The 21429-nt window shown below is 42.8% G+C and overlaps 1 protein-coding gene across 12 annotated transcripts in view; it reads right to left on the minus strand.

The window, feature by feature from the left end:
- Nucleotides 1–21429, minus strand: part of LOC133402914 (inositol polyphosphate-4-phosphatase type I A-like) — a 68510-nt gene that overhangs the window by 11710 nt on the left and 35371 nt on the right. For 8 of the 12 annotated variants that reach the window (XM_061677277.1, XM_061677319.1, XM_061677268.1 and 5 more), the window contains 9 exons: nucleotides 10043–10219; nucleotides 8015–8089; nucleotides 6565–6737; nucleotides 6337–6460; nucleotides 4213–4280; nucleotides 2701–2900; nucleotides 1855–1952; nucleotides 1668–1780; nucleotides 1358–1512 (listed from right to left, as the gene is read on the minus strand). In XM_061677277.1, coding sequence (XP_061533261.1) covers nucleotides 1358–1512; nucleotides 1668–1780; nucleotides 1855–1952; nucleotides 2701–2900; nucleotides 4213–4280; nucleotides 6337–6460; nucleotides 6565–6737; nucleotides 8015–8089; nucleotides 10043–10219 — 1183 coding nt within the window. The remainder of the gene's footprint in view (nucleotides 1–1357; nucleotides 1513–1667; nucleotides 1781–1854; nucleotides 1953–2700; nucleotides 2901–4212; nucleotides 4281–6336; nucleotides 6461–6564; nucleotides 6738–8014; nucleotides 8090–10042; nucleotides 10220–21429) is intronic. The other 4 variants (XM_061677301.1, XM_061677293.1, XM_061677258.1 and 1 more) reach the window with 3 other exon arrangements.

The raw sequence follows: 21429 nt of genomic DNA on the forward strand, positions 1-21429 counted from the left end.
TCTAAAGAGTACAATACGGCAAAAAAATGTAAACAAATAAAAAGTACATGTTGATGTACAAATTTAAGATTAAAAATAAATTTGCCTCATTTCTTTGCTTTTTTGTTCTGGCCTCCAATTTGAGCCAGGCCCATCTCCACCTGCACCTGATGCCACACGAATAGCATCCTCCTCTTTAAGCACTCTCATTCTAGAAAAGAATTCACTAAAATCATTGTCTGTTTCACTTAATTTTTCACTATTAGCAACTTTCAAAGGGTAATCCCAAATATATATTTTTCTGTTTTTATTGGCCATTTCTGAATTTGAAGTTAGTTAATTCTGTGTTGTGACATAATCCTTAACATCGGTCCATCGCTTAATACATTGAACATTAACATCAGTAAACTAATTGTGTGTTGCACAAACTAATTCTGTGTGTTGATGGTGGATGTGTGGAATGGCTCTAGCTGCCAGCGTTCAAGGAGTACGAAACGGCCTATGATGTCAGTGAAGGCGCCCCCCCCCAGGAAGAACTCAGCGGATCTATAAGAGTTACATAAATGGCCTATTTTGAGTTCAAAACGGCCAAATACGCCAAAAGGCGACTGATTTGCATATATGACAAAAACAGTAACGAGGCAAGGTTCTCAGCGAGTAATGGAGGATACGTTCCCAGATCATTTGCAAATATGCCAATTTGCAAATGCCAAATACGCGGGGGTTCATTGGTTTCCTCGTTCAAATCCACATCGGTGATTGCAGTCTTCACTGGGCATGTGAGAGTGAGTAGCACAATAAAAAGCAGGAGTGGAGGAGAAAGTAGGATACAAGGGATTGTGGTAGACAAAAAAATAGAGCCTGTGACAAATCCCCAACAGCAAAGCTCAACGATATCTTTCAGTTTTACCGACTGTGCATGTGGTACATTCATGGACCGCCAACAAAACAGGACATCTCAAAAGAATATCAAAAAACAGCAATTAATTAAACCTAACAACAAGACCAATATTCCATAAGATGGCACCAACATAATAATTTTATTGCTTTGGGCTGAGCACAAAAACTGAATGGGTGAGTTTTTGAGTGAATAACAGAGTATAGGTTCCCCAAAGATTTGCATATATAACAATTTGTGAATGCCGAATATGCGAGGGTTCACTGTTCAATAATTGTTTGCTTGTTCAAATCCACATGGGTGATTTCAGAGTCTCACTAGCACAATAAAAAGCAGGAGTGGAGGAGAAAGTAGGAAACAAAGGATGGTGGTGGGAAAAATGATATAAAAAACCAAATTTAAAAAAAATAAAAAAAGAAGGCCCGTGCCAGATCCCGAACAGCAAAGCACGACAATCGCGACAGAAAAAAAGCGTCATACCTCCGCATACAGTCGAGCGCCTGAGTGAAGACTTGTGGCGCCATGCCATGCTCATGCTGCAGGATCAGACATTGCTCCAGGGTGACCGACATGGCTGTCCGGTCTTTGGCGCTTTTGCAGCTGGTGAAACGAACCCCATTTAGCCGGCGACAGATCTGAGATCAGCAGAGAAGATTGCCGGTAAGAGGAAAGGATCCAGAAAGTCTGATAGCATTGGAAGCATATAGATAGCACACTATTCCACCCAGGAGCAGAACCATTGTGTCCATCAATAGCATGATTAAAGGAATATTTAAAACAGGAAGTTCACCTCGGCAGCTTGCCACAGGATGTCCACATTCTTGTTTTTCCTCGCTTCTACGTTCTTCCCCAAAAACCTGAGCACCTCTGGAAGACAGGTCTGAGAACGAGACCTCGGGAGGCCTGCGGGTCAGAGGACATTTTATTGGCGTCACCATGTTGATGGATTGTGCGGTGTCTTTATATGTATTGCTTACAGTCCTCAGGCAGGACTTCTTTAAACTGTTCATAGTAAGAATTGAGCCTTGTCAAACTCTCCATGTTGATGAGCTCCTGAAGGGACGTGTCTCCAAACCTGAAACATGCACACACACTTTTTTTAGTCCAAAGTCACAAAACAAATGAGGCGCTAGGACACATGCTACTAGACGCATCCCTGTTCATGGCCTTTTTATTTGCTTTCTTCCTGTGTGTCAGCGGAGTTCTTTGATGCTGAGTTAATTGATGGCTGTTTGGCTCTGTGAGACTGATGAGAGCACGGCTCCTTAATAAATATGCCATGCTTGGCTAAATATTTTTCTGCATCATCTATTCATCCAAATGCAACGTTGAGCTGAAACAACAACTTTCCACTGTAATGCCATTTCCAGTTGACTACCGTAAGTGTATCATTCAAGAATTCAGTCCGTCTTGGCTACGCTACGTTTTCAGAGAATGGTTGCCAGCTCCCAAGCTACTAGCGGCTAGAGCAAAACACAGGCGAAAATAATCATCCAGGGTCGACCGGCACCAAACAACCAAACTCCTGGTGGACCATCGCTATACATCTCATCCAATGCTGTAAATAATCGTGCCGAATTGCAAGCTACTCCACTATCACGAACAGCACTCGGGCACTGAACTGTAGCTACTGCAAATACATTCTTTTTACTTCACTCAAGCGGCAGCATTTCTGAAGCACCTCGAATCTTAAATATTGTCTCACAGCACAGAGCAAATATCAAACAAGCGACGGCTCTTCACTTGAAAAACTTCTAAGTTGGGGCACTAGTAAGTTATGGTACTATTGTACAAACTTTTCTCAGCTCAGCCGCCTTACTCACTTTTCCGCCAGAGTCTGCTGCTCGTTGATGCCGACGTTGAAGTGCACCGGCTGGACCCTCAGCAGCATGCCGCTCTGGATCTCCCGTGGCAACGCATCAAACATGGTTCCCGGCAAAGGTATGCGGACATTGAAACCGTCGCGGTTGCCCGTGATGACTGGCAGCATATCGAGGGCAGAGCTGCCTGTCGCCTGTGTGACCTTCAAACACAGTTTTTTTTTTTTTTTTATATATAAAATAGCGCTTTTCTAGACACTCAAAGATGCTTTAAAATTGCACACATTCCTTCACTACACAGTCATACCTGGTGGTGGTAAGCTATTTGTGTAGGCACAGCTGCCCTTGGGCAGTCTGACGGAAGCGTGGCTGCCATTCTGCGCCTACGGACCCTCCGACCACCACGAAACATACCACCACATTCATTTGTGTTGGTATTTGTCATGTGGGTATGTGGCGAACACATATGAGGGGCCATCAAGGACATCATTTAGGATTACCTCTCACAACATACACAACTCAAATACACCCATACACACTACAGAAACACCCTCACACTAAAGGCCTCTTAATATTCCCGCGTTCGCGCTGCCGACAGCACCCGCATTGGATCACGTGACCGTCGCATTGGGCCGCACGGCCCCTCTGCGGCACTTGACGCGCACACGGCACAAATTGTCGCCAGGCGCAGAATGCTGCGGTGATCATCTCTCATGATTGGTCCATTTTTGTCACATGCTGTGATGACGTACTCAGCTTTCCCCTCTGTTCCGCATACCACCGCTGCCTCTGTCTTCTTGATCGAGTTTGCAGTATAATTAAACGTATCATCTGGTCATCTAGGTCCATTTGTTCTAGCAGACACTGTTCCACGGTCGCCATTGTTACTGCTTTGTTCCTTGTTCCGGAAAGAAAAGTAAAAAAGGCTACTGGAAATGGCCATAAAATACAGAGGAAACTCCACCCTGTGGTGTTGACCTTGAGTATAGAGGCAAATTGTGCGCGTGATAGCCACAGTGACGTCAGCACCGTCGCGAGTATAAAGAAGCCTTAATTAACTACTACTGAATTGTTATTCAGTTTACATACACATACATACATACATACACACTGCTCTTACACACAAACAACAAACATTTTCACACGCACTACTGAATCACTCACACACACACACTACTACTGAAAGGCTTCTTACACACACTACTGATTTTTTTGCTCTCGCACACCACAAAATCACTCTTAAATGAAATACTGAAATTCTTATATACATATGCTACTAAAACACTCTCATGAGCACGACTGAAACGCTCTCATAAACACTACAAAAATGCATATTTCAGTTTACAGCGCCGTGAAAAAGTATTTGCCCTTTCCCTCCTCAAATTCTTATTTTTTTTGTTTTTGGATAGTTTCTCCATTCTTGGTAGTGTGTATGAGAGCTTTTCATTTTGTGTGTGTGAGAGGTAATCCTGAATTATACCTCTGACGGCCCCTCATAAACACCAGTCACCCTACCTTAAAGGTAACATTTCGCAGATCCGTGATGCCGACGCTCATGTCCTCCAACATGGCCAGCTCCTCACCTAAAAACATTATAAAACTTACCAAACAGGGTTTATACACTTTTTCATTGAAGCAGGTTTAAGGTAAAGTTTCCAGCTTTTATAGCACCTTATAGCTGTGAAAAATTTATAAGACAAGACCCAGCAATCATAAATATGAATTATAACAAATAATTATGGCATGTCAGGTGATGTACAACTAATATTCTGTAGGTGCTCCTAATGTAAAATGCAAATAAGCAAAAACCCTAACCAATCCTAATTTCCCGCAGCACACTTGATGATCTCTCACGACACACTAAAAAAGACTTCACCCCCACACAGAAACACAGGGAAGGCCCAGATAGAGCGCTTCAATGTCTGGCAAAGTTTATTTTGCAGTCTAACAAAGCAAATGATTCAATCCAAAAGCTATTTGTTGTAACTACAACCCCAATTCCAATGAAGTTGGGACGTTGTGTTAAACATAAATGAAAACAGAATACAATCAGAATACAAATCATGTTCAACCTACATTTAATTGAATACACTACAAAGACAAGATATTTAATGTTCAAACTGATAAACTTGATTGTTTTTAGCAAATAATAATTTACTTAGAATTTTATGGCTGCAACACGTTCCAAAAAAGCTGGGACAGGTGGCAAAAAAGACTGAGAAAGTTGAGGAATGCTCATCAAACACCTGTTTGTAACATCCCACAGGTAAACAGGCTAATTGGGAACAGGTGGGTGCCGTGATTGGGTATAGAAGGAGCTTCCCTGAATTGCTCAGTCATTCACAAGCAAAGATGGGGCGAGGTTCACCTCTTTGCAAGTACGTGAGAAAATAGTCGAACAGTTTAAGGACAATGTTCCTCAACGTACAATTGCAAGGAATTTAGGGATTTCATCATCTACGGTCCATAATATCATCAAAAGGTTCAGAGAATCTGGAGAAATTACTGCATGTAAGCGGCAAGGCCGAAAACCAACATTGATTGCCCGTGACCTTCGATCCCTCAGGCGGCACTGCATCAAAAACCAACATCAATGTGTAAAGGATATCACCACATGGGCTCAGGAACAGTTCAGAAAACCAATGTCAGGAAATATAGTTTGGCGCTACATCCGTAAGTGCAACTTGAAACTCTAGTATGCAAAGCAAAAGCCATTTATCAACAACAACCAGAAACACCGCTGGCTTCTCTGGGCCCGAGGTCATCTAAGATGGACCGATGCAAAGTGGAAAAGTGTTCTGTGCTCCGACGAGTCCACATTTCAAATTGTTTTTGGAAATTGTGGACGTCGTGTCCTCTGGGACAAAGAGGAAAAGAACCATCCGGACTGCTATGGACACAAAGTTCAAAAGCCAGCATCTGTGATGTTATGAGGCAGTGTTCGTGCCAATGGCATGGGTAACTTACACACCTGTGAAGGCACCAATGCTGAAAGGTACATACATGTTTTGGAGAAACATATGCTGCCATCCATGCAACGTCTTTTTCATGGACGCCCCTGCTTATTTCAGCAAGACAATGCCAAATCACATTCTGCACGTATTACAACAGCATGGCTTTGTAGTAAAAGACTGCGGGTACTAGACTAGATGTAAAATACGACAACGGACACCCTGGACTGTTGAACAGCTAAAGTTGTACATCAAGCAAGAATGGGAAAGAATTCCACCTACTAAGCTTCAACAATTAGTGTCCTCAGTTCCCTAACATTTATTGAATGTTGTTAAAAGAAAAGGTGATATAACACAGTGGTAAACATGACCCTGTCCCAGCTTTTTTGGAACGCGTTGCAGCCATAAAATTCTAAGTTAATGAATATTTGCTAAAAACAATAAAGTTTATCAGTTTGAACATTAAATATATTGTCTTTGTAGTGTATTCAATGAAATATAGGTTGAACATGATTTGCAAATCATTGTATTCTGTGTTTATTTATGTTTAACACAACGTCCCAACTTCATTGGAATTGGGGTTGTATTTCAATCACTTTAAAAAAAGTCACACATTTTCCAAAAGCTCAAACACGCATGGGAACCATGCTGACACAAGAAAATGCATGCGTTGCATGCATGAATGTACCGTAGGTGCTGAGTAGGGACTCAAATTGAGCCAGCAAGCCAATGGTGTACAGTTGCCGGAGGAATCCATTATCACGTAGACCATTCCTCAGTTTGATAATGAAGCCGCAGACGAGAGCAGTGAGCTGCAACAGAAAGACACGCACGCACACACACACACACACACACACACACGGCAAGTTGTTGTGTATCCGTGCATACACGCCACACACTTGAACAAACAACTGACCGTCTGGCAGAATACAATGTCACGGCGGTACTGCAGGGACACGTCCATGGCGATGGTCGGGGCAATGTCCTGCATCAGTAGAAAGACCATGGACCTTTTGGCTTTGTCGCTCATCATGGCAACACAGTCAGTCAGCGTGGCGAGGAGAGGGTACAGCACCTCACTCCACTCTCCTGGGAACAACAAATTTAGTGACCATTTCTACCACTACAAGAACTTATTACAGTCAATCACCCTTTTACTTTGTACTTTATTACTGATTGTAATTTTGGGTTTATATGTGGAAATTATGCATACAGTCAGGTCCATTAATATTGGGACATCTACACAATTCTCATCTTTTTGGCTCTAAACACCACCACAATGGATGTGAAATGAAACGAAAAAGATGTGCTTTATCTGCAGACTTTCAGATTGAATTTGAAGGTTTACAAATCAGATTAATGTCGTAGGATTTATAACATTTTGCATATCCTGTATGCCTCCGACTTTTTCAGGAACCAAAAGTAATGGGACAAATTAACAATTATAAATCAAACTAACTTTAAGATGCTGGATTTCTTCCCTGGTGATGCTCTGCCAGGCTTCTACTACAACTGTATTAAGTTCTTGTCTGTTCTTGGGACATTTTCCCTTCAGTTTTGTCTTCAGCAAGTGAAATACATGCTCAATCGGATTCAGGTCAGGTGATTGACTTGGACATTGCATAACAGTTCACTTCTTTGCCTGAAAAATCTCTTTGGTTGCTTTCACAGTATGCTTTGGGTCATTCTCCATCTGCAACGTGCTGTAATATGATTTCTGAAGCATGCCACATGTACGTTATGTATTTCGGACTGCACTTCTTGAAGAATAAATTATCTTCGGTATTGCTGAAGGGGGCAGCACGGTGGTCGACCGGTTAGAGCGTCAGCCTCACAGTTCTGAGGACCGGGGTTCAATCCCCGGCACCGCCTGAGTGGAGTTTGCATGTTCGCCCCGTGCCTGCATGGGTTTTCTCCGGGCACTCCGGTTTCCTCCCACATCCCAAAAACATGCATGAATTGGTGACTCTGAATTGCCGTTGGTGTGAATGTGAGTGTGAATGGTTGTTTGTTTGTATGTGCCCTGCGATTGGCTGGCAACCAGTTCAGGGTGTACCCCGCCTCCTGCCCGATGATAGCTGGGATAGGCTCCAGCACGCCCGCGACCCTAGTGAAAAGCGGCTCAGAAAATGGATGGATGGATGGATGGATTGCTGAAGGGGTAGGATTTAAGTTGTAACTTCTTCCTACTCCAATTCAGATTGTCAGTACATGACAGGATATTTATCTTTTTTTCTCATCTTTTTTTGGTACTTTGGTAAATAAAAGGTTTAATCAAAGGTGAATTCAGAAGGAACAGAGACAAGACAAGGACAGCCATAACAGTGGGTTGGGGTGTGCTAGTGATCCTTAAAGAAAGTTGTTACCTGGGTATGCTTCCTCAACGTTGGGGCTTCCATCTAGAAGATGGGATGAGGTGCAACAGGCATGATTAGCGAGCACTGTAAGCCACAGAGATGCACACAAAAATCAATGTGGAGCAGAGACATATCTACAAGGTTCCTACACATTTGAGATTTCAAAATTGCATACTGTTTCCAGACCCTAGTTTCCAGACTTTGTAGTAAAAAAAATAAAATAATTTGTGAAATTTGAGTAAATAGATGTGGATCATTCAGATTCTTTATATGACATTATCTCACCAAATAATAAACCGACACACAGCGGATGATGGTTGCCTACGCAAAGTCTATTAATCCCTGATAACTGTACACAGAAAGTTTTACTCAATTTCTTTTCCCTTGCAACGCCTGAGGATTTGACTTTGAAGAGTTATTCCAACCCCGTACCTTTCTAGGATAATGTAAACACTATTCAGTATTCCAGCATATACATTTTCTAGTTTGACAATGTTAAATAACAACCACATGTACTAAAATAAAATAAAATCAGTTGGTATTATTACACATAAATTCATTTTATAATGTCATGTACTTCCTGCGGCTTCTGAGAAAGCACAGCCTGCCACAGGAGCTGCTGAGGCAGTTCTACACAGCGGTCATCGAATCAGTCCTGTCTTCTTCCATCACAGTCTGGTTTGGTGCTGCTACAAAAAGGACAAAATCCGACTGCAACGGACAATCAAAACTGCTGAAAAGATTGCCGGTACCCCCCCCTACCGACCCTTGAGGACTTGCACGCTGCCAGAACTAAGACAAGACCTCCACATCCCGGTCACTAGCTCTTGCAACACCTTTTTCCCCTCTTCTTAAACAGCTAACCTACAATGCCATTGCAACATGCTGCCAATTTTTTATTTATTTATTTTTTTTACTGTTTTTCTCAAGGCGGCACGGTGGCCGACTGGTTAGAGCGTCAGCCTCACAGTTCTGAGGTGCGGGGTTCAATCCCCGTCCCCGCCTGTGTGGAGTTTGCATGTTCTCCCCGTGCCTGCGTGGGTTTTCTCCGGGCACTCCGGTTTCCTCCCACATCCCAAAAACATGCATTAATTGGAGACTCTAAATTGCCCGTAGGCATGACTGTGAGTGCGAATGGTTGTTTGTTTCTATGTGCCCTGCGATTGGCTGGCAACCAGTTCAGGGTGTACCCCGCCTCCTGCCCGATGACAGCTGGGATAGGCTCCAGCACGCCCGCGACCCTAGTGAGGAGAAGCGGCTCAGAAAATGGATGTTTTTCTCAATGTCTTTATGTCTCAAAAGTGTTCTCTGTCAATTGACTGTCTGTTGTCGTACTAGAGCGGCTCCAACTACCGGAGACAAATTCCTTGTGTTAATTTTGGACATACTTGGCAAATAAAGATGATTCTGATTATATTTATATGTGACAGTTGATGCAAGCTCTCAGGCTGGCAACGCTGCACTCTCGGTCGGTCTTCGTTGACTGGACAGTGGCATAAAATTGTCACAGGGTTTCATTCAAGACATCAACGGGGAAGTGTTCAGTTCGGATTTGTCAATTTTTGCACCAGGAAGTGTCTCTGTGTTTTAATCGCCTATTTTGTTGTTTTGTTTGTTTTTGATTTTTTAAAGTTTTTTTTTTTTCTGTAAACCAAAAAAAAAAAAAAAAAAAAGTTCTACAATCCTGAAAATAAACACTATGCATTATTTCCTATGTTTAATAATATATTTATTCGACAGTCAAATAGTGTTGGATTGTTTGAACTTTGGTTTCACTGTACATGTGCAAACTGTACAAGGACTGTATTTGAAAATACTGTATGTACTGTGTTGAGAATTAAGAATTTAGGTCTTTTCAATTGACTCTGGTTCACTGGGGAAAGGCTGAAGATCTGGCAACACTCTAGAGAGGTGACCTCTCAGTGACAGATTCCAGAACAGCTCAAGAGGGCACTCGGATGAGGTGAGGGAAACTTGGGAATAGATACACGCATATTGCAGATGCAGAACAAGCACACACAAGTGTAATAAACCTACAGCTGTCTTGTTCAGGGTTTGGAGGGCATACAGATGAGAAGGTAGGCAAAGAGGATGATGATGATGAGGATGATGATGATGATGGGGGAGGCAATGGTGATGATGAGCAAGACGATGATGGAAACCCTTTCGATGGATTTCCTGGATTGATCCAGAACGCTTGTCTTTTTCCATCACCTTTGCACAGCCACATGGGGGAAAGTTAATGATGCCAGAGATTTTGTCATAACCAATTTATTACTTAAAGGAGACATATTTTTCAATTTCTTCAAACTTTAAATCCGTTCCCAGTCTTAATAAATGTCTGTGACAGACTTTCTTCAAAAGACAAGAATGATGCCAAGAATCAAGAATTACAAGACATTTAAATCACAATTTTTGTCTCACTGAAATCAAGCTGTTTTTTTATGAGGGGCCGTTAGGGATATTATTCAGGATTAGCTCTCACACTTACTATTCAAATGCTTTCACACACACATACAAACTACTGAAAGGCTCTCATCAACACAACTCAAACACTCATTCGCGCCAGTCTTGTTCTCATAAAGACTACTCAAATACTCAACACTACTCAAACACTCTCATACGCACGAGTCTTGCTCTCATAAAGACTACTCAAACACTCATACGCACAAGTCTTGCTCGCATTAACACTACCCAAACACTCTCATACACGAGTCTTGCTCTCATAGCCTACTCAAACACTCTCATTAACACTACTCAAACACTCTCATATGCACGAGTCTAGCTCTCATAAAGACTACTCGAACACTCATTAAGACTACTCAAACACTCTCATATGGACGAGTCTTGCTCTCATAAAGACTACTCAAACACTCTCATTAAGACTACTCAAATGCGTTCACACGAGCACGTCAATCACATCCTCGCTCGCACACGTCACTGGCATTCATGAGTTCATGTCAATAATGCTCACGCACATGTCGATTATGCTCACACGTGAATAGTGTATATCTTTTATTAGGTAGTTCAATTCAAAAAGTGAAATGATAGAGATGCACTGCACATTGCACACACTCAAGAGTGAAGTATTTCGTATTTAAAATATGTATTATTTTGATGATTATGGCACATAGCAAATAAAAAAATCCCCCATATTGAGAAACTAAAATATAACATCAAACGAAATAGTGAATTAATTCCAGAAATAAAGTGTTTTTTAAAGTAGAAATTGGGCTGGAATTTGCCCTCTGAAAAGTACTTCAGGTTTTTAATCACTGAGTACTGAAGAAAAACTTTTCAACTAAATTCTGATTTATTGAGATGTACCTATATTGAAAAAAAGTCATGAAATATTTGACTCTGAGTGTGTGTAGTCTGGAGTACATATCTATGACACGAGTTTCACTACGACAATTAAATTCCTTCATTCCCTTTGGCCACCTCATTAGGTAAACCGGCGCAGGGGAGCTTAAATGCGACTATACGGCAATCCTGCCTGCAACGAACCGTATACGTTTCAGATTGTAACGCAGCGGTGTTGAAACTCTGTCTTTAGTCCAGTAGTAAAAACACGTCCACTGCGCTTTAGCCCGATTGATTTTATAGTCACTCGTGAAGGCAGCACTTCATCAATAAGCCGCTTACTTATACTTGACAACTAGTGTTCAGATTTGTCTATGTGGTACATGCAGGTGACACATCGCCAAAGACCCATACTCCTTGCCGCCATGTTGTCAACTTTGGCGAACATTTAGGTATGTAACACTTATCAGAAGCTAACATTGATAACTTTATTAGCTAATGCTAATCGGTGCGTCCAACAAAACTCACGCCGGCTCTGCTTACCATTTGGCTTTTATGTATATAGTGTTTTAGGTCACTGTCTGCAAGTGGCAGAGCTTCGCTCAACCTAGCTGCCAATCTAGCACTAGTTCTATGGCTACTGCTGTGGCAAATTGGACTGTATCTATACTTTATTATTTATTATTTGCTAAGGCCCAAGAAGCAACAACCTTAAATCTCTCTTTTTCTTCCTGCTTAGATTATATGCTACTATTCACTGGGTCCCCCTCAAATGCTGCGTTTGTATTGCTTTTTTCTCTTTTTACGTACTCCTACTTTTTTGTTGGCTTAATGGTGAATATTGCTACTGTGACAATCTCTCATGGGATAAATAGTGTCAATCGATCTATCTCTCTCTCTCTTGATGGGCATTTCGAGAATCTCGACAAAAAAAATTGTTGCAAGTTGCTTGATTGAAAAGTGGTTGAGGCATTGGACAAGTTGCTAAATATAGTGACAACGTTGCTAAATTGGCAATACTGATGTGGGGGCGGTATTATGTAAATTAGAATGGCTTGCTTGGAATTAAAAAAATGGGCAGTTGCCAAGACATTTACTTGATTGTGTAATTTCACACTTAATGGGTGGGTAGTGTCGGGTGGGCGGCCAGGCTACACACATAAGCAATGGTACAAAAAGGTTGTAATTGGCATATGTGGCTGGGTTAATGTGATTGAGCTTAGCCCCAGTTTCAATTCCTGGTTCAACCACCAGAGGTCGACAAACCAAATTAGATCGTAAGGAAAGAGTCGCCAGGTCAAGCATAAGTCTTCTTACGTATATCAATACTATTAAAACCCCTTGTCATAAGTAAACAAACACATACTGAGGTCAACTGCTTATATAATCAATTGCTTGATTTTATATCCTTGAGATAATTTTAATGATTCTCTGTGATGTTATAATTTAGATGATCTTTTGGAAATCAGTGATAAAAAGTACATCAAGCCTAATAAGGCTGTTATATATTATTTTGATTTTTGTATTACTAATGTACAAAGCTTTGGAACAGCTTTTATGCAAAGATTATGACCTGTGCAAGGTTGTCTCTCTCAGGCAACGGAGCACACGAATGCTCTACGAAGTAAGCACGGACCTGTTGAAATGCATGAGAGAATTGTATTCACATGAATGTATAAATATTAACTGATAAACATGTATTGCAGAATGCTTAAAGAGATTAATGAGAAGTGATGAAGTGTATTGATTGTGTTCAAGACATGAAATATGCTTGTCATTGAATGGATGTATTATGTGTGTAGTCAATAGTATTTACTGTGAACCTATTTTGGGTGAGCAAAAGGGGGAAATGGGTACTTTCCACTAGGATCATGTCAGGACACTGGATGAGTAATGGAGAGATAGGTGCTTTCCACTTAGGTCAAGTCAGGACACTGAATGAGTAAGGGAAAAATAGGTACTTTCCACTCAAGTCAAAAAGTTAGGACGCTGAAGGCGGGAACAGAGGTTATAAAAATCCCTCACACGGACAAACGGGGCTCCTGAGTCTCTCGAGATAGGGAGACACACGTTCTTTTTTCCCCTCGCAATGCTCAGGGACAAGCTGGCAGGAGGACTTCATTTTTGAATCTCCTTCTCATTTAATTGGGTAAGACAAAAAAGTGTATTATAATAAGGTAACTAGTAGAACCTCTATTGACATTGCGCGGAATAAGGGAAAAAGGGCTAGTCAGCTGTTCAGGTGTTCTGATGTCCAAATTATCTTATTATTAATTGGCGTTACGGCTCCGTAGGACTTGATCACTCCTTAAAAGCTCACTCAAAAAGGTAAATACTTATTTTGTGATTTATTACTTTTGAACAACTTCTATTTCTTTCTATTTTTATTATTCTTATTATTGTTCATTATATATCGCAAACCCATACTGTCATATTATCAATCTAACCTTGTGTAATCACTGAAATAAATACCTTGCTTTAATTCTATTCTATCTTTGTCATTCTTATAAATGAGAATTAATCTCGACCTTAACACTCAACCTCTTATAAGTGATTGAACTTCGACGATACCCCTACCACCGGGTCGTATTACTATTCCTAAAAAAAGAGTAACTCATCCAAAATCGCCTTCGGCTCGACACCAACACCAATCCGTACGGTCCTGACAAGGACTGTTAAATTTACTAGGTCTTTAACAAATGCCAACGATTTATAAGGGATGGAGCTGCCGTAAAAACGGAGTACTCATTTTAATTATCCTTTCACTCGGTGCGGTTACTCATCAAGGGGTGATTAGTGAGGGCAGACCGGATTGGCTCCGTAAAACTAAAGGCAGTGAGCGCACCTAGGCGAATTCATCTCGACACCGGCTTGACAGCTCCTCGTCCCCTCGCGCTCACGGCGTTGGTGCCGGCCGGGGGAGCTCGACCCTTTAAACGGAGAGCCGGTCAGGACATTTCTCCCGATTAGTCCTGCGGGTAAGCGAAATCTGATATGTGGCGCCCAACGTGGGGCATGTTATCGATTTTTATGGAAAATCGGGATCGATAATAGCCCAAAAAAGAACCCGAGTAGTGGCTTCCTAAAGTAATGGGCACAAGGCTTGGGAAGCGATACTCGTTGACAAAATTTCATGTCAGACGACCCTGAACGGGCACGAAAGTAGTATCTTTGAAGAACATTGATTCATGAAAAAGGACTCTTATGTACGGGTCTAGAGTGTACTCGTAACAAAGGAGATAGCACTGTTTCGTGTCTAAGAAACGACAACCAGCCCCCCTCAGGATATCTCACACTCTAGAGTGAGTGGGAGAGGCCGTTCAAAGTGAAGGGACATTATCGGCGACCTGCTGCTCTGGTCGGCCGTGAAGCTACTCATAGCAAGTTTGTTAGAGCGTGCTGCGAGGCGCTCAAGAGAGGGAGGGGCTGAGTTGGGGGATGGAATAAGCAACCGGTTTAGAAAAAACAGGGCTTATGGTTAAACTGTATCCAACCAACTAACCGAGAAAGAGAGACTAACCAAGACACTGGTTAACTTTAGTACTAGTCTTTCGAAAGCTACCTAGTGGTGAACTAGATTATGAGTCTGAACTATGCTCTAGGATATCTAGGTTTCCCGTGGTGGCTGCGGATACCCATCGTTTGTGTAGGTTACGTTAGATTTCCATTTTTGACTCATTTCCCTTATTCCTTGTTATCCTACTGGGGCGTACCTGTGAACATTTATCGCCCTTTTTCCATAATAGGAGACACTTTAACCCAGTTAGTCGACTTTGGTATTCCCTTGCCGAAGTCCCCTTTTCCCTTACCTTTCCTTTTAGCCATGTTGGACAGATTTTGATTTTTCTACCAACAAGAATCACTTTGGTTTTTCTTCGAAAATGGACAGATTTTGATTTTTCTACCAACAAGAATCACTTTGGTTTTTCTTCAAAAGTGGACAGATTTTGATTTTTCTACCAACAAGAATTACTTTGTTTTTTCTTCAAAAGTGGACAGATTTTGATTTTTCAACCAACAAGAATCACTTTGGTTTTTCTTCAAAAATGGACAGATTTTGATTTTTCCACCGACAAGAACTACTTCAGTTTTTCTTCAAGGATGAACTGAAATTTATTTTTCCTTTTCTTCAAATGAGACTGGACTTCGACTGAACCATACATTAACAGGGTGGGTCCCTGAACGCAGTGAGTAACCATCCCATCGTTTAGTAAAGAATGTTAGTCAATGGGGACAGGTGAAACACTCACGGCTAATTATTCTAAGTGTGTAGAGGCGACGCTAGAAGAGCGGAGCTGAGTAACCAGGAGCTGTAGTACGAGCCCATGACCCTATGCGCTACTGGGGGGTGTCGGAAATAGGCAGCTCCACTCCTACAACAGAAGCGGGCTACGGCCAAGTTAATACGCTGAAGAGTAGCGGGCTACGGCCAAGTTAATACGCTAAGAAGAAATGTTTATGAATGCGGGAGAAGACGAGACCACGGGCCCCTCAGAAAAAAGAGAGGCAGTGGAGGAATCGAAGACCCGACCTCTAGGACAACATGAAATACCAATAAGACTCGTGCTATATAACGGGGGCTTGGAAGAATGGCCGCCCGGAGTAAGGAGAATGGTAGAAACGGAAAATCCATCCATACAACCCTTGGAACTCCCGACAACGGTGAAGAGGGCCGTTAAAGGACAAGGCCAGTTTAAAGCAGAGACAGCAGAAGAAACTGGAGTAATGACAATAATAGTAGACCACCCTAGAGAAGACTACAGTCGTAGAGAAGCTCCCCAGTGGATGGAGTGGTGGATAAGGATGATGGAAAGATACAATGTGGTTGAATTGGTCAGCACCTGCGTTGGGTTAGACCCCATAGTAAAAATGCTGGCGAATACAACAGAGATAAAATGTAAGCTGGTGGACGGTGAAAGGGCAAGGGCAGTGCCCAGATACCAGGAACACCGAGATTACGTTCAGAGAATAAAAATGCTTGCGGAAAAAAAGAAAGTGCCGGGTCTCAACACCTTGAGTGAAGAAGACTCATCAGATGTAGATCTGGACACGGTCGTTATTCCCCAAATGGAAGAGTACCATGAGGAACAAAGCAGAAAGGCAAGGTTGACATGGCAGATGACTCCTCTGATCAGAACAGAATCTTTGCCACCTTTGCCGAAGGAAACCAAGAAATGTAGAGCTGGAAATGGGGTGACTATATGCCACCATGTAGGGAGCCCTTGGGACATTTGCGGAGATGCCCTGGTGATATTCACAAGTAAGAGACTGAGACCCTATAGCAAAACATTTTGGACCGAGTTAGACCTTACAGCAGGAGAAGAATACATAACAGAGAAAGAACTAGAATTACAAAAAAGAGGATCAGACTCGAAAGCAGTTGTGATAACCAGTGGGGGAGATTCATCCTACTACATGATAGTACATGTCCCGGGGGAGAAGTGGACGACAGAAATAGACCTAACACAGTATGTGGAAGAAATGACCGAAGCGCTGGAAAGAGGCATTGACAGAGCTTTGGAAAGCGGAGCCGCTCGAATCGTAATAGATAGAACCATTCGGACAACCGTTGACACCCGAAGGAAGGAGTGGAAACGAGGGGGACCAAGAGGAGGAAGAATGGGTGTGTGTACCTCTCAGGGTCGAACCTGAAGCCGAAGGAAGGGAAGAGGATTTGGAATCACTGACTTCAGAAGCAGCTCCTAAGGATCCTGAGGACCGGCCTCCCAAAGTTGTTACCAGACCAACACATAAAGGAAAGAAAAACCCCCAACCAATATTTAATATATACAAAGCCTCAGAGAAACTCGCCAGAGATTTACAATTGGGATTTGTCCAGACTCAGGATGGAAGAAAAACTTTCGTACCAGAAGCGGGGCAAAAAGAATATCTATACCCATTTGTCTGGCTAGAGAGAATGGATGAAAACATGACTTTAAAGGTAAAAATCACATATGGCGAAGCAGCAAATATTCTGCAAACCCCAACGTATCATACGTTGGTGGGACATATGGAATTCACAAAGAATTTCAGAGAAGGCTTCGTGACAATAATGTATGATATGCTACTCAGAAAACTTAAACAAGCGGTATATCAAAGAGCGCAAACTGAATTAAGAGCTGAAGAGGACTTGGAGGAAGACGCGGGGGCAATAACAGCCCCTGTTCACCCTGCACATCAGCCCTCCCAATACATAATACCGCTAGGAATGACAACGGTTGGAACCAACTCCATGTATCAACCAAACAGCACGGAAAGAGATATGCAAGAATTTAGGGCTTTGAAGGAATTGGTCCGGCCAAAGACTCAGAAAGAAACAGCCAAAGACTATTTAATAGAGATGTGGCCAATGGTCAGAGAAGCTCCGGGAGGAGAAATAGCTAAGAAGATAGGGCTACAATATATTATTGCCAATCCCATAGGACCCAATGAAACATCACAACAAGTCTATGAGAGATGGGTGGATGGTGAAGATGAAGACGAAGAAGCTCACATAGTAAGAGCTAGAGAACAACTCAAACAAGGGGTCACATTATTAAATGTATGGCATAAAACAAAACAGGTCATAGCTCCAAGCAGATATGTTAAAGCGCTACGAATGATTGTGAAAGAAATGGGAAATGAAGCAACTTTCGTGAAAATGGCACCGGATAGCACGGCCCAAAAAATTGAAGCGTCCATTAAGCAGTGGGATCGACTGACTAAATTCTACGGCGAAAAGAGGAAAGCGGCACCAACTGACTACCGCTCGCGCGGGAACAACCAGCAGTCAAACCAGAGAGCGACGCAGTCTTCCCAAAGAACAAACGAAAGTCAGAAACCAGTTTCCCAGGCAGGACAACAACAAACGGAGAAAAAGAAAGAATTTGGAGCGTATATACCAAAAGAAGAATTCCTTAAAATGACACCAGAAGAAAGGAAGGCCCATCTTGAGGCTCGCAAAGCTGCCGCCTCAGGGGGGCCCAAAAAGTGATGGAAACCGAGGCGCGGGTCACCCTGGAAGGAGTCTATCGGACAGGGGATGAGCTCTATGCAAAGCTGGAAGGAGTGCCCTATCTGGTGGACACCGGGGCCGAGGTGTCAATGACCCGTAAAACCTTGAGAAAAATTGGACACCTAAGAGTGAAAGTAGCTGATGGTTCTATTACCGAAATGCCAGTTGGAATTTGGAAAGGAATTGTGTGGATCATGGGACCATACAACCTATTAACACTGCGGGATTTAGAAGGGCTGAATAAGCCTAGGAAAAAAACGCCAAACCGCGAGAAAATTATGGAAGAAACTGAAATTAACAACAGTGAGGGTGGGACCCACCAAGATGATCCCAGAATATGAGTGATATAAACCAGTAGATATCCCGGCAGTAAAGACCCAACAAATTCAAGAATGTAATTTGTCGCCAGAAGGAAAGAATAAGTTAAATGAAATAATGGAGGAAGCCTCCGTAGCCCACTTTAAAAATGACTGTGGAGACCTAGGAACGAAGTACCTCCACACAATAAGTGGAGGAGTGCACCCGGCGGTGAGACAATACCCTCTTAACCCGGGGGCAGTGGCTGAAATGGCAATGATAGTGAAAGAATTATTGGCGCTTGAAATAATTCGTGAAGAACCAAACCCAATAACCAATAGCCCCATTCAGGCTGTCAAAAAGCCTGAATCGGTAGGAGGGGGATGGAGGCCAGTTATCAACTTTAAAGCTCTGAACCGCCGAACGGTGGCTAATCGAGCCAGCCTCATAAACCCCCAAGCGTCCTTAAAAACGCTGAGAGTAAAAAAGTATAAAACATGCATCGACCTGGCCAATGGATTTTTCTCCTTAAGAATTGCCAAAGCATCGCAAGGGAAGACGGCATTTACACATAAAGGAAAATCATACGTCTGGCAGAGACTACCCCAGGGATACAAAAACTCCCCAAATGTGTTTCAATCAGCAGTAATGGACATTTTGGAAGGATTGCCAGTCACGATTTATATAGACGATATATTTATCGCAAATGATACAGAAGAAGAGCATTTGAACCTCTTACAATCTGTAGTTCGAAGAGTGACAGCAGCGGGACTGAAACTCAATCTGAAAAAATGCCAATTTGCAAGGTTCCAAGTGGATTACTTGGGGTTCCAAGTGTCAGAGGACTTGGGACTTTCGAACGCTTATCGGCAGAAGATTGAACAAATCCTACCCCCAACGTCCGAAAAAGAATTACAGAAGATACTCGGACTATGTAACTATGTTCGGGATCATGTCCCCCATTATCAAAAGTATGCAAAGCCCCTTTATGCCCGTCTGCGGAAAAATCCCGAAGAAGAAGAGAAGTCTAAAAACTGGGATTGGTCAGCAAAGGACCAAGAGAACTTAGAAGAATTAAAGAAAGCAGTGAGAAAAGCTGTACAACTAGAACCAAGGAGTTTGGAAACGAGATTGATTGCCAAAGTGGAGTGTGATGAAGACTCAGCTATGGTGAGCGTCAGTAACGAAGGAGCTGGCTTGGTGACTTTATGGACTTATACCCTGAGCAGTGTGGAGAAGAAGTTTCCCCGGGAAGAAAGGGAACTGGCAGTCCTAGCCAGGTACTGGGGTACGTTGAAGGACTTGGCCCAGGGACAAGGAATAAAAGTCATCACACAAAGCCAAGTCCATCGTTTTTTACGCAAAGACACCGTCGAAAGCACGAAGGCAACCAATGTGAGATGGGGGAGATGGGAAGATATCCTACTGGACCCCGATTTGGAAATAGGACCAATAAACCCCTCGTCAAAGAAACGAGTGAAACCAGAAGTAAAAGTTGAAAAACCATACGAATGGATTCTCTATACTGATGGGTCGAAAAAAGGTGAAGACCAGTCTGCCCACTGGGGCTTCATTCTTAGACAGGAGGGAGAAGAAAAGTGCCGTCGCAAAGGCATAACCCCTGGCAGTGCCCAAGCCGGGGAAGTTACTGCAGTATTAGAAGGACTGTTAGAAGCCGTAAGGCTACACGTGCGACGAGTGAAAATAGTAACGGACAGTCACTATTGTGCACAAGCTCTGAAAGAAGACCTGTCCATTTGGGAAGAAAATGGATATGAAGGAGCGAAGGGCAAATCAGTAGCCCATACAGAATTATGGAAAAAAATAGCCGAGCTGAGGTTAAATATGAAAATAGATGTTGTCCACCAAAGAGCCCACGTCAAAGACGGGGCCCATTGGAGAGGAAATGATGAAGTTGATAGATACGTCCAAGAGAGGAGATTAGTTGTTGTAGGAGCAGACGGATGGGACAAGACCCCTGGAGGAAGAGTGGTCCCAGACGAGTTTGTGCGTGAGATTACTACGGCCGTACATGAAGCGCTAGGCCATGGAGGTACCTTACCCACAAGAAAAGAACTGGAAAGACTGGAACTTTGGATCTCAGATAAAAAAGTCCGAGCCGTATTGCGGGACTGCGAGCAGTGTAATAGATACAACGCAGGACGCCGAGGAAAGCGAGCTGAAGGATTAACTATCAAAAGCACTGTGCCATGGGCATCAGTCTCCATGGACGTGGCAGGCCCCATGGGAGTGAATGGCGCGAAAGGAGAGAAGTACCTAATCGTGCTGGTGGATTCGATGTCAGGACATTTTGGATTAAAAGCAGTGCGGAAAGCTAATGCTAGAAGTGTGATAAAGACATTAGAAGAGGGATGCATGTGGCTAGGAATACCAAAAGAGCTAAGGACTGATAATGGAACACATTTCAAAAACGCTGCGGTGGACAGGTGGTGTCAAAAATGGGGAATAACTAGAATTTATTCACCGCCTTACACCCCCCAGGCTAATGGTGTAGCCGAAAGAACCATTGGTTTAGCTAAAAATTGGCTAGGAAAAAATGCTAATGGGAAAGAATGGAGTGAAAGATTAGTAGAATTAGTTAAGGACTTGAATGGGAGGAGCAGGACTGGGAGGCCATCCCCCTCAGAGGAAGTGAATCAACGCCCCTTTGTCGCCCTCGACATTGGCAGAGTGAAGGAAGAGACAAGTCCCCAGAAAGAGAAATGCCCATTACAAAAGGGACAGCGAGTATGGGTCAAGTCACATTGTGCATCTGACGAGCAAGCAGTGAAGACCAAATATGAAAATCCTGACATCGTAGAAGAAGTAT

Source organism: Phycodurus eques, chromosome 1, assembly GCF_024500275.1.
Source record: "Phycodurus eques isolate BA_2022a chromosome 1, UOR_Pequ_1.1, whole genome shotgun sequence".
Classification (NCBI taxonomy): Eukaryota; Metazoa; Chordata; class Actinopteri; order Syngnathiformes; family Syngnathidae; genus Phycodurus; species Phycodurus eques.